Below are 13,370 nucleotides of genomic sequence, written 5' to 3'. Positions count from 1 at the left end.
GCGGCGTGTACCAACTGGTGTTCAAAACGCGCGCGCCCAAAACCGAAACCGGAAGGAGTCAACAACAACCGCTTGGTGTGCTACAGTCAATTCGGCCGCTGGGCTCTATGGGAGTGTCCGTTCTTGTTGAAATTTCTTTCTCTATGGTGCCGCGTTCAGCGCAGTTCGCTCCCAAAAGAAAGGCCTGAGCGTTCGGCTCAGTTGGTCTTGAAGCGGTGCCACTTGGAGCGCAGCCCGTGGTGCCTGGTGTGGTGTGCGGTCAGCAGGCGCCCGTTGAGGAACTCCGCGGGGCACAGGCCGCACGGCAGGGGACGCACGCCCGTGTGCTGGCGCAGGTGCCACTCGAGCTCGAACTTGCGCGCGAACATCCTGTGGCACTCCTCGCAGCGGTAGGAGAGCTCGAACGCGTGGTCCATCGCGTGCTGCACCTCGACGCTCCTGGTGGCCGTGGGCTTTTCGCAAACGCTGCACTGGGTCTCGCCGGCCGGCTTCTTCTGCCGCTTCGAGCTGCGCTCCTGTTCGCCTGAAATGCACCGGGGATAAAAAAAGAGAAGAAAACGTCTTACGGACTCGCCACACTGGTGTCTAAAACATAGTAGCCCTGAGGTGTCTTCCGGCTCCGCGATCGCTTACGGTGCGTGCAATCTGCAAAAGCAAAGCCTTCGAGATCCGCTTTTGTTGCATCAGAGGCAGCCGTTTAGCTGCGGCCTGGATTCGGACAACACCTGGACGCCACCTACTATGGCATTGTGCTGCTGAACACAAGGTCGCGAGTTCGATATCCGGCCGCATTCCGTTGTGGGCGGCATGCAAAAACGTAGCTTGGGTGCACACTATTGAGAACACCGGTGGTCGAACTTTACCAGAGACTGGCGATGGCTTGCAGAGCGCGGTTTAGTGTTGTGGCAACCACCACCCGTAGTAGGTATAACGTGTATTCAGTTCCGGAGAAATGAGGGTGCATAGAAGACTAGAGTGAACAACAATTTCGCTCACATAAGCGACGAGAAGACATTTCTGCTTTGTATATCGGGCCATGCTTCGGATATTGGAGTCTCTTTTCAGGTTAAAGCTGAAGAAACACTCCAGTCACTGTAGCCCTAAATTAGACATATCTCCCTCCCCTTCGACCGGTTCGACAAACGGGACTTAAGTTGCTATTTCAACGCGTTATCCTACGCTGGTCTGGTCTTTCCGAGTGTTATATTCGGAATAATAAGGAGGGTAGGGGCGAAGTAGCTGCGACGACAATTATGCTGAGCATGCGGATGAGAAAGTCGATATACGAGTGTATACGTTTGCCATCATTTGAATCTCGTGGCCTCAGCTAACCTTGAAGTCTTCCACTTAATCAATGTAGAATAAGATCTTCAAAGCTCGAGGGTTAGCCGGTCAATTCACCCACTTCCATTTGAACCATCTTAACATCAAGCTACGCAGGGTGTTTGGATGGTTATCTAAATTTGCCAAAACGAGCAGAGCTGAGATAAACACATTACGTTTTTTTTCATCTACAGCTTTCTACACATAAATGTGCAGCAGCAGATAACAGAGCATATCTCATAGTCACTGACAGTCTTGATACAGGGCTAGTCTTAGCCAAAAGATAACTTACTGGGGTCCATGTTCCAAAGTCAATGTGGGCATAAGTGATGCCGTAACGGGGGGCTTTGGGTTATTTAGGTTGTGCGAGTAAAAAAAAAAAAGAACTGAACTAGAATCAAGGTACACGTATTTTTGTGTTGCGCTTCCATCTGAATGCAGCCAGTAATCGAAACTTCGACTTTCCGCTCAGCTGCATAGCACCAAAGCCACCGAGCTGCATCGAGCAGGTTACTTGCAAAGAATATGGGCAAATAAAGAATAATTACTGCCGCTGTAGCTGGTGTGATTCATAAAAAAAAACGAATTGTAATTCCTCGTATTTACGGATGCACTTAGAACGTCTCATCGCTCTCTTATTCATGTAGCAATTTATTATCCTGGGGAGGCCGGAGGCATACCTATTGCCAACATTTGCACTAAAACAAGTTGACAGTCACTTTAGCATGCGCTAAAGAGAATGAAGGCGAAAGTCTGCGCGCTCACGAGGCATTAATTAAATTTCTTGACATTCTCGTTAGAGTGCGTGGTTACTTCCTATTACTTTTGTTTCTTCTACCAACGGTCGTGGGTTCGAATGCCATAACTATATCTTATAACTGTGCGCTAATTAATTTCGCCTTAATTAACAGCAAAGATCGTGGGTTTGACTCCCACTAAAATCCGTGGGTTCGACTCTCACCAAAGGTCATGGGTTCAAGTGCCTTAACTATCTTAATTAACTGTCTTAATGAACTTCGCCTTAAGACCAAATGTGATGGGTTCGATTTCCATCAATTTTGGTGCCATAACGCCGGACAGTAAATTTTTCGATCCATGAGCTATTTAGGGATTTCGCCTTAGTAACAAATCAATCGATCAATATTTTGCCTCCTTTGTTCTTCACCCTGTCCCTTAACTGGCCGCTTTATAAATAGTTCAATGAAAAGCACTAGTCTTAAAGCGAAGTTTTCTTTTTCTTTTTTTGCTTTCACGTCCCGTTTTGGCACGGCTGCTGGTGGGTCGGTCGGCCAGAATGGGCGTGTCCCACTGTGTACGATTCCTAGATAAAGCATGAAGATGTAATGTCGACTCGCAGATCTCTCTAAAGCACATCGGTATGTTATTAGAATGCTCAGTTATATTTCACGATTTAGTTTATTTACATGACTTTCTTTGATTTACCCATTCGACATGTGCCAATGAGGTTTTTCCCGTTCGTGGCGAATCCCCCAGAACGGGCACGTCGCAACCTCACACAAGAAGATACAGAATCCCCTAAATGTTACGCGATACGTGCCATACTTTTCTGTGCCTACACCTGTCACCACTAAATTTCACGCATCGCCCTTACCTGCTAAACATTTAATTAACCGCGGTGGATCTGCATGATATCTTTTTTTTCATTTGACGACTATATGTTTTACTTCCATTATTTTCCTTGCTGACTAGAAGCGTTTTCGTCGACCACTGGGCAACATTACGTAACTGCGGCTACAGGTAGCATGCTTCATCGCAATTTTACATAAACATGTCGCGCGGCACTGAACCGTAGACATCGGCCCTGCGTACATTAAATCACTGATGCTCCTTTAAAGCGCTTCTCGGAAGGTTTCGCCATTTTAAACAAACGAGTGCAGAGTACATTCATGGCGCGCTGACGATAGCGTCTGCAAAGTATTACAACGTTGTGCGCCCGCCGATAACCGCTAAAATTTCAAAACAAGCGCCGCGCGCCCTCCCTCCTTCTTGCGGGAGTCGCGTCCTGGCTAAAGTCAAGATCGCAGGCACAAAAGATTTTCCGTAAAACGAACTGCCACCAACGTCACTCACCATTACACGTGACTATAGTTGGCGACAACCAAGGAGGCAATTTTCGCTCAAACCTCCCTGGTGACAACCAAGGAATGAGAATCAACTCCACTCACCAAAACGCAGCGCACCTGCCCCTCCCCTCTGCAAAAGAACTGAGCCAGCTGCTCTATATGCTCACAGCATAGGTAATCTTACTCCATAGCCAATTGGAAAATAAAAGCTTGCTGCTTCGACCTAAGATGTCGTTGGCTGGGCAGTGACGTCAGGATCACTCATAAAATTTGACGAGACGTTCAGCTTTCACCCTAGTGGCACAAAGACAGATCCGTGCGTATAAAAAGCCGTTTTTAAAAGACGCAAAACTGTTTCACGTCAAGGAAATAAGTGAATCAATCTGCTAGCGCACCTATGAATATTGTCTGGGGGGTGTAAAAAAATCACCAACCCTTCCCGTATACCGGAAAATGGGGGTAAGCGAAGCTTGTCCTGCGTGCACCTGACCTTCGTTACGGTTAAGTAACCTGCAGGTAACGGTGCCGGATCGCTTCGGCCTCCCTCTCCCTCAGCTCGAGATCTCGTTGCTGTCTGATTACGAGAGCTGAAGTGGCTTTAACGGCGCGCCGACAGTGAGCCTTTCCACGGGCGACTTCTCGCCGCCGCCGCTCGTCGAAGGCTGCCCGTTCCTCTGGAGAACGCACAAGAGACTGAACTGGAAGGAAACGAAGCCGGCGCAGCGCACGCGAGACCCTTTCCTGCCCTTCCCCTCCCCGGCGGAAGCGAAACGGCTCTTATTGGTTGCGCGCGTGTATGCAGCTGGAATCCTCACGCCCCAGCGCCGGCGCAGCTGTCAACTCATCAAACTCTTTGGGAATAACTTTTCCGGCGCCGCTCGCACCGGTATTCGCCGAGCGCTATCACGTGGTACAAAAATGACGTGAAATGTTCAACTGCGCCGCTGCGAAGCCAACTTTACGGGCGCGGCGCCGACTCGTTTCTCTCAGCGCCATCGCAATCGCAATCAGCGGACCGTCGAGCGTGCGTTGCACCGATCGACTCCGGGTCGCAGGTACAGTGTCCGGCGATATGAAGGTAATAACTCTGGTGAAGTGGTACGAAACACATCATTTTGAAACTTGTATTCCAGTATGACGGGGTGCAGCGCACCAAACTGCACAAATCACACGGAAGGTGGCAAAGCTTCTTACGCGGTGCCGCGCGGACGGACGAGACCGGCCAGCTCCGAAAGGGACCAGGATATGCGAGGTGCGTACGCCTTATTTACAGAGGTGAATTCGGCTTCTTTACACTAATGCAGTATTTATCTCGAGCAATCTTACATCTCGTGTACAGGAGTAATACTCCTGTACACGCTGAAATGCGTACGTCTGGCATGAGAGGTTGTTCACTTGTGAAATTTTTAGAGTAAACGTGCAGCGCGACAGAGACGCGGGACAAAGAATGGACGATACGTCTGTGTCGCGCTGCACATATATGCCAAGAATGTTAACTTACCAAGTCGCCCAAATCGCTGTGTAGCTTGTACGATTGTTCTGACCACGCGGCTCTATAACAGTTCAAAACAGAGTAAATACTAGCAGATACGATTTGCCCGCTGCACCTGGCTTTCTTGTACTGTTTTTTTTGTCGGCGTTCTGATTTTTCATGTAAGATCGATTAATGTACTCGTGTTCATTGTTTTGTAGTATGCGAAAACATTGTCAGCTCCCGCTGATGAGACAGCTGTGATAGCTTCAGCATTTACTGCCCGCAATGTGTTGCTCGTTCGATCAGCCTTAGTCCTCGTGAGGAATGTTAAATTATTTTTGTGCGTTTAATAAGCGCTGTGTTATAGTAAATTAACCTGAGTAGTATAATGAGATAAAGAAAAATGTGTTGTCATATTACAGTCTGCAATGTGTGAATTGCTTTGCAAGTTTGCCATATTATGTGATTAGTGCAATAAAAATAACCTGTTGTTACTCTTAATAATTTGTTGCCTTTCTAGTGGTTTTGAACTCTGCCCCCAAGGCTCCAAGAACCAGCACTCATCCCCCGCTGCCACCAGCCATTGCTCATTCTTTCCCGGTACGAAATAAATTTGATCTAGAAGCTCGTGCATCTTGGATCTTTTTCCACTCGCAGATTTACTGCTACAAAGCAGCTGTTAAGTTTGCGGTATGAATCGTTAAAATAAGCGTTGCATTAAATGTGCGCATGTGAACATTTGAAATGCGTTTAAATCTACGTGTCTGCACCGCATATATCAAAAACGTGCAGCAGCTGCGAATGACGGTCACGGTTAACGGTCACTGACATAACTGCAGGCACGATATTTCTCTTGGCCACGATCATTATTCGTGTGCTTTCGGCAGCCAAATGTGCTCGCATAGTTGTCCACCACATCTGAGCGAAGTTTTCTTTAAACACCCTTTCAAACATTTCTTTCCTTCCGGCCTCCGCGAGAAAAACTTCATATGCATGTTGAACAACATTGCACCGCCCTTGTTGCAAAGTAATGCGCGTTTGCGCGCGAATTTTTTGATTTATTCGAGCCACGGGCCTAGTCAGGATTTTATTTCGAGGGATCGAGCGGGCTCATATATGTACGTTCGTGCGTGTGTTTGTATCTGTGCGTGTATATATGCACATACAAACTAAAAAATTACGGGGGGGGGGGGGGGGTTGGCACCCCTCCGGCTGTGCCAATCGTTCTAGAGTAGCCTGCATTAAAAAGTGTCATCTTGCTCCCCACTTGCGAACAATTGCCGCATGTAGCTCGCGACCAGCAGGGAAGAAAGCAAATGGAGCACCGCGCTGCATTTGCCTCCTGCACGCTCGAGGAGTTGCTTCGCTGCAGAGCGGGAACACAACGGCGAACCTATGCGCAACTCTGCTCTCTGCGGGAGCATATACAGGAACACTAGACAGTAGCACCGCAGAGGTCCCTCTAGTAATTACTGGAGGAAACTTTATGCTTGAAACAGTAAACTTATAAACTACTTCGCTGAAAAGCTCCTAGACGGCGCCATCGTCCCATTACGTGCGTTCGGCATTAAAGGCCAAATAAATACATACGAAAGAGTGCCTCTAACCCACAAGAAAGCTTCGCTTTCAAAACGGCATTGATCGCATTCGAGGGGACATGACAGCCGCTTATAGTGGCCGCGTACTCGCGAATCCATGTAGTCTTACTCACTGTTCCATGACCACCAGTCCTGGTGGTCTTGCTTCTGCAGGCGCTTCAGAGCGAATTCTACGAGCGGCCTAATCTCAGCATTGCGCGCTGCCCGACTCGTGCTCGGTTGTCCTGGGGCTTGCGACGGCGCTGTGGGAGCTCCGTCCTTTCTCGAAGGGGCCATCTGCGTAGTGAAAAAGAAGCAGCTTGTCCCCTGAAAGAAGCTCAGGTAGAAGGACAACGTTCTCGGGGAGGTAATCCCTACGTAACGCACTCTGAAAGGGGCTTTCCACCTCAACGTGACACTATAATAGCGAAAACTGGAATCAGAGGAAACAGAGGCACACAGTGATTGAAAACAATGCAAGTGTGTAATTCGAATAAAACAAACACCTTTAGGAAATCCAAACAATTCATATTCACAGTGAGTGATCAACAGTAAATAAATAAGCAAATCCTTAGGCTGGCCCAACCAACGTTTCGACAAGGTGCCTTATTTTCGTCAAGGTAATAAAGCACTGCAAGGTCGACTGAACGGCGGAGCGATTTCGCGGCGAGAGCTTTAAGACGGCGCGGAAAGGGTAAGGACAAAGACAATGCCACAGAACTGAACTAACCAACACATGCAGCTGGACGAAAAACAACGCCCGCGAGAGCAAAGGTACACATGCATCGACACGACTCATTCACACGCATGCACGACTGCCGTTCGATTAACCACGCACAGACCGCAGCTTGTGTGTGAAGATCGACGGCCGCGCGTGCTGAAACACACGGAGAACACAAAAAAAGAAAGCAAACACTGGCTGTCTGACTCGCTCGCAGGCATCCACAAATACGTACGTTTAGTGCGAATTCTCAATTCCGGATTGAGAGCTCTTGCGGTGCAATATATGCGCCCTTTTCGAGGCAAGCCGGTTTCAAATTGCACGGCTCGAGAAGAGAGACCGTTAACGTGCCTCGCGCATGCATCAGCGCTCTCTACAATCGGCGGAGCCTTCCGAAAAACCGCGCGAAGTCCTTTGTTAGCTAGTTTATTATGTTAACTGCAAGCTCGCGAGGTGGCGCCACCGACTCACTGGTTGTCGCTATTGCGGATAAACCTTGGTTCCCTACTCCATGACACGACAGTTATGTGAACGCTACAGTTATGTGAGCGTCTGGAGCAGACCAACACTCGCGCATAATGCCTCGACATGTCCAGAATGCTATTTCCTACGCACTGATCTAGTGGGGCTGCGAACTTGCTCGCAGCTATACGACCACGGTGGGCGCGACGTAGTCCTGTGCAGTCAGAGAACGCAGCAGAACACCGGCGTTTCGATTTTCGGGCGCGTGTCAGTGATGGCACATTTACTGCACACAATCCAAGTGCAGCGAATGGGATTCCGCCGCAGCACCGGCTCCCAACCGCGCGTATCTCAACCACAGAGGCTGCTCTTGCGCCGTTGTCAAGTTTACGTCGCAGCCTTCGATGACAATAGAACATTAAGACTGCGAATTTGATTCGCCGGTGCGGTTCACCGTGTCGGAAAGTTGTTTTCAACACTTTCACGGAAGCTTTATTTTTTATTTTCGCTTTTCCATTGAAAAATGTGAGACGAAAGCTGGGGCGCGTACAACGCCGAGGAGGTGAGCTTAAGAGAAAGCTTTAGCTCGGGCCCAACTCCGATGGCGCCCCTATTCATATGCACGTAATGTGCAGGAACGCTTTTCGAAGATAACCACTGGGCTGATTTCAATGAAATTACTGCATTTGAGATAGAAAGCTTAATTCTAGTGACTGTTGGAAGCGGAATTTCGAATTAGGGCCCGATTTCTTTTTAAATTTCATAAATGGCTAAGTGTGGGAAAAAAAAAAGAAGCACTAAGTTTTTAAATTCGTAGCTCTGCACCTGGAACAGATATAGCAGTTATGTAAACTGAATTCATTAGAGCATCCAAAGCAGACAAATTTGGTATGTCAGTTTATATCTCACGTGAATTTGTTATATTGTTTACAACGATTTCCCTACACTTCTGCTCACAAATCAGTGGTTTACTTTTTCCAATTTAGATGCACTATTAGGTGAAATTAACAAAATACGGATATCATTTCTCATTGCTTAGTTACAGAGTTGTAAACTTGACAGTTTCGTTTTCCGAAAAATTTGTGAGTTTTGCTAATCCTAATTAAAAATTTGATGACAAAGAAAAAATTCACCACCAACACTTACTAGATTTTACCTTTTTATTTTAAATGCAGCAAACACCATCAAACTTGATGCAGTGGTTGCCAGAAAAACACTTTCTCCATTCCCATGTATTTAGATAGGAGGTTCCAAGCTAACGCTTCCCCTTAAGGTTACCACGATATACTATATATGAGCAGTGGCGTAGCTAGGTCGTCTGGCACCCGGGGCCCTTAGCTCTTCTGTCACCCCCCCCCCCCCCCCCCCCCCCCCCGTGTGTAGTCGAGGAAGGCGAGGATATCGACAATTTTCGGGTGTCTTCAGACGTATATGACACCCCCCCCCCCCCCCTTGCTGGCCCCGTGCACCCGGGGCCCACGGCCCCCCGGCCCCCCCTGTTGCTACGCCACTGTATATTAGTACTTTATTCCAGTTCAGTGTTTTGCAGACTCTGAATTAGAAAAAGAAATGCAGGTTTGGTGGCAGCTCTGGGTACCGTACAGTTCAGTACAGAATTTTTCAGCTGATATTGCTCTATCAGAAAATATTGCTGATGGAATTAGCCCGCTTATCTTTCACTACATACATACATCTTACCCTGTCGTATGTCAAGTTTTCTTCTCACTGATTTCATATTGCGGCCATTTTCTATTGCTTCCTCAATCGTAGCGATCTTGTAGTTTTAAATATCGGTTACTTTCTTCTTGTCGATCAGTTTTGACAGTTCAGCGAATTCTATCTGATCGCTTGAGTTAGACACTTTCATGCTTTGTCGTTTCTTTATCAGATCGTTTGTTACTTGGGAGGGCTCACCTACTGGTTGCTTTGGTGCCTTACCTCCTACTTCAATTGCTACTTCGGAAATCCGCCTAGTTGCAGTTTCATTCATTATCTCTATGTTATCTTCATCTTCCTGTTCTAAATCTGCATATTTATTTGAGAGCATCCAGCTGAATTCGTCTGCTTTTACCCTCACTGCGTTTAGGTTGGCCTGTTTCTTCTTGACTAATTTTGCTCTTGCTCTTTTCAAATTGTGAGAAATCCTAGACCTCACTAAACTGTGGTCACTGCTTATGATGTTTTTAACCATATATATTGTTTTGTCATCGTCTCTTCTGTATCTTCAAAAAAATAGAGGAGGCGCTGGTTCTGTAAACGCGTGACACTTATTTGAAGCTAAGACAAGGAAATTGAGAAGTTCTTTGGTGGGACAATTGACCGAATATGAGTACTGGAGTGCTATAGACCCACTAAATGAAGAATGGGGAGAGGGGGGGTCAGGGGGGACACGAACAAAGACTCAATAAAATGCTGGCAGATTTTTTTCTGCTTTTCTTTATAGTTATGTTAATTCTTAAGCTAATAAACTGACGTCAACCGAGCGGATCCCGGCAGCCCGAAAACGCGCTGAACCAAAAAAGCTTCCTGCCAACGCCGATAAAAAAAAATATTCTCGTTGGAAAGTGTTTATGAGAGTTTGCAAAAATATAGGGTTAAGGCACGATTGGCAGTTGCGATACATGACGGAGCGTTGTGCACTTAATGTTCCAGATAGACAGCTGTCGGTCAACTTTGAGACTCTGGTTGTCAACAAATCTTTATATACGCAATATCAAGTGACTAGAATTATGAGCGAGATGTAAAATTTGCGCTAAGACATCAATGCCCTTGAATTAGCCGACCCGATTTGTCCCGAATAAGGCCTGCCATCAGCTTTCATTTCCAAGGCTGGGTATACTGCATGCCACTTACTCGCTCGGAGGGCTGTTTTATGAAACAGACACCAGATGATGTTTCTAACCGCAACGGGTGTAGCTATAATAAATGAATAAATTAAGAAGTAAATTCAGGTGTTTTGCGTGACAAAATCGATACATGATTATAAGGGACGCCGTTGTAGAAGAGTCGGGATTCGTTTTGACCAGCTGGGATTCTTTGACGTGCTGCTAAATGTTCCGGCTAAATTTTGCAGCTGAATGTTGGTATACACGAGCGTGTTCTTACCCTTCACCCCCTTAGAAATGCGGACGCCACTGCCGCAACGGAATCCTTCACTTCGAGCTCGGCCGCTCAACGCCATAGCAACTGGGCGGCGAACTCCCGTGGTCATATGGGAGATGGTATGGTATGGTATGGTACTCCTTATGCGATGGCGCACACCCACTGTGGGGGATTGGCCAAGATTTGGATGAAATTAGGCTACATTGAATACATAATCTTTGTTTTCCTTCTTGCGCTGTCATTTATAAAACTAACACAACAACAACAAAAACAACAAATGTCCGACGAATACGGTACCCCTAATGCAAAATTTGAACGCAGTTTTATACGTGTTTTCATTTCACGGTATATTGACGCAAACAATTTGAGACGGAGGTCACCGCACCGACTGGCAGTGGGCCAATGCCGTCAGCGCCTTTTCAGAGGGAGGAGCGGTATGGGGGAACGCTATCATGATGAGCGGCAACGGAGCCAGCTGAGGAAGAAGACGACGACGAACGCGCGAGGGCGCGGTTATACCGACGCCGACGCTCAACCCAGGAACGAGCGCAGAAGAGATGCGCTCTTAAATGTCCGCCTCCATTCCACCCTGCGAAAGTGGAAGTACAGCGAACCTGTTGCCGACATTAGACAGGCACAACCGAAGTTAGACGAGTGCCACCACCCCAAATTGCATTAGACGACGTTACACAAGCACCACCACAACCACAAGCGACGCACGTCGCGCTCGCACGCACGTGTGTGGAAGTGCAGCACGCATCCTCATTCTTCTAGGCCTTCCGCCAAGCGCAAGTGTCTTACTGAACTAATGGAATTTTCCAAAGTAAATTGCGTCAGAAAATTCGTAATGTACGACTTACGCACAAGATGCAGTCATGATAGCTTCGGATTGTAATTCGAATATACGAGAAAACAGGATTCTGTTACGTGAAAATTCAGATAAAGTCCTTATGCAACTGCCGTTTTAGGTCTGCCTGAGTGGCCGCGGCCGCTGGGTGACGGTACTGTTTCTGAGTTAGCACGAGCCGAGGAAAAATCCCGACCAGCTAGAAGCAAACTTCGCTGCAAAAAATAAAGATCGTAAGTAATTGGAGAGAGCCGTGCTACGTAAGCACGCAGTTGAAGTGCGCGCAAACAACCCATGAAATACAGCTGTCCTAGCAATAGCGCAGCAGGCGACAGAGGCGAGTGCTTCTGCTGAACGACGACGACGACGACGACGACGACGATGATGATGGTGATGACGATTATGATGATGATATTTATTGGCGTTTCCTTTAAAACGGGGCAGCAACAAATAGTCACCCAGCGTGCTTGATTTAATTAGGTTTTATGACCTCTATCGCCATCTAGCCTTTTGCCTATCTGTACTCAATCTTAACTTTCGCTTTTAATGCCTGTACCACTATAACGTTCCGTAACCAAATTGCAACGACTACGGTCCTATCAATTTCTTCCGGGCTTGTTCACCTATACTACAAGCGTTTCTTGCTTGTCTCGACTGCTGACCAGTTAATCCTTCCCTCTTCTTTGAATCCCAACGCTTCTGGAAAGTGGACGTTCCTTATCGGTCTCGCGGGGTGAATATGGGCTGAGTCATTTCCGGGCTTTTCATTTTGCTGCACACACATGCCTCATACTGCGACGTATGTTTTTGTCCTCAGGCAGGCAGCTCGGACCTGTAATAGCAAAGCACTGCTACTTGCATTATGACATAGATTTTCACTCCTAATTTCTTTTTTGCCATCTTTGTAAATATATACGGCCTTTTTTTGTTTCCTTATTTTGGGAACCAAGCCACCGTTTTGGTTTCTCTCGAGAAAGTAGATGGCAGCGGCGCCCCTCGATAGAAGTATATAGTCCCGCGCTTCATGGGCCACGGCCAGGCTAGAGTTGGAGACGAACGTGCGCTCTTCATATACCGCCTGCGCTTGAGTGCTAGTTCCCACCTTTCACCGCAGATGGTTCACGGCGCTGCCTCCCTGCCCTTTGTAAAGTCCCTCTATGGGGCTTTACCCCTACGGGGTTACAGGAGGTACGAAGTGGTCCAGGGTATGTGGAAATGTGTACGGTCTCAGGATCGACAACATTTGGAAATGTGGTCGTTTTCTTTAAGTCAGGGCTACAATGAGGATTCGACGGTAGCCAAAGGTCAGTGGGATGCCTCGCAGTGGGCGCTCACGGGAAGACTACAAATGAGGCCTTGCAGGGCAGTATGGGCTGGACAAGTTCTGAAGGGAGGGAAGCTGAGAGTAAAATTTATTTCGAAGAATGGCTGAGAAACATGAACGAGAGTAAATCGGATTCGAGAGTGTTCAAGTATTCGTACAGGAAATATATTGACTCACAGTGGAGGAACAGAACTAGGAAGCTTGCCAGCAAGTACGCGACCGGTATAGTAAGCAACACGGTAACAAGAACGTCAAACGCAAAAACAGAGAGGATGAGGCAATCTTCTGGGGGGTGGTAATGGAAAATAAATTTCCTGTGGTTAACTGCCTAAGAGGTAAAAACCAGGAAAGAAACAATTGATGACAACTCAAGCGGAAGCTGCTTACTTTTCGAAGCGATATAAGGATGTTAGAACGCGTAGTTAGAAAGCGATATACACCAAGGAAGAAGAGACA

The 13,370-nt window shown here is 47.4% G+C and overlaps 1 protein-coding gene across 1 annotated transcript; it reads right to left on the bottom strand.

Moving 5' to 3' along the window:
- Nucleotides 1–152: 152 nt before the first annotated feature.
- LOC142592737 (uncharacterized) lies at nt 153–7,536 on the bottom strand. Its single transcript, XM_075704347.1, has 3 exons — nt 7,415–7,536; nt 6,593–6,755; nt 153–523 (listed from the first exon to the last, which is right to left on the bottom strand). Exons 2-3 carry the CDS (start codon nt 6,753–6,755, stop codon nt 198–200), a joined length of 489 nt encoding a protein of 162 aa, XP_075560462.1. The 5' UTR covers nt 7,415–7,536; the 3' UTR covers nt 153–197.
- Nucleotides 7,537–13,370: the final 5,834 nt, after the last annotated feature.

The sequence above is a fragment of the Dermacentor variabilis genome, chromosome 9 (assembly GCF_050947875.1).
Source record: "Dermacentor variabilis isolate Ectoservices chromosome 9, ASM5094787v1, whole genome shotgun sequence".
Taxonomy (NCBI): Eukaryota; Metazoa; Arthropoda; class Arachnida; order Ixodida; family Ixodidae; genus Dermacentor; species Dermacentor variabilis.
The sequence above is the reverse complement of the archived record's forward strand: the minus strand, read 5'-3'. Positions and strand labels throughout refer to the sequence as shown.

What these genes read in the sequence shown, in the direction of transcription:
- LOC142592737 (XM_075704347.1), bottom strand. Translation starts at nt 6,755, where the DNA reads ATGGCCCCTTCGAGAAAGGACGGAGCTCCCACAGCGCCGTCGCAAGCC. An exon ending in GGACTGGTGGTCATGGAACA is followed by an intron (nt 524 to 6,592) that starts GTGAGTAAGACT and finishes GGTGCATTTCAG; the next exon opens with GCGAACAGGAGCGCAGCTCG.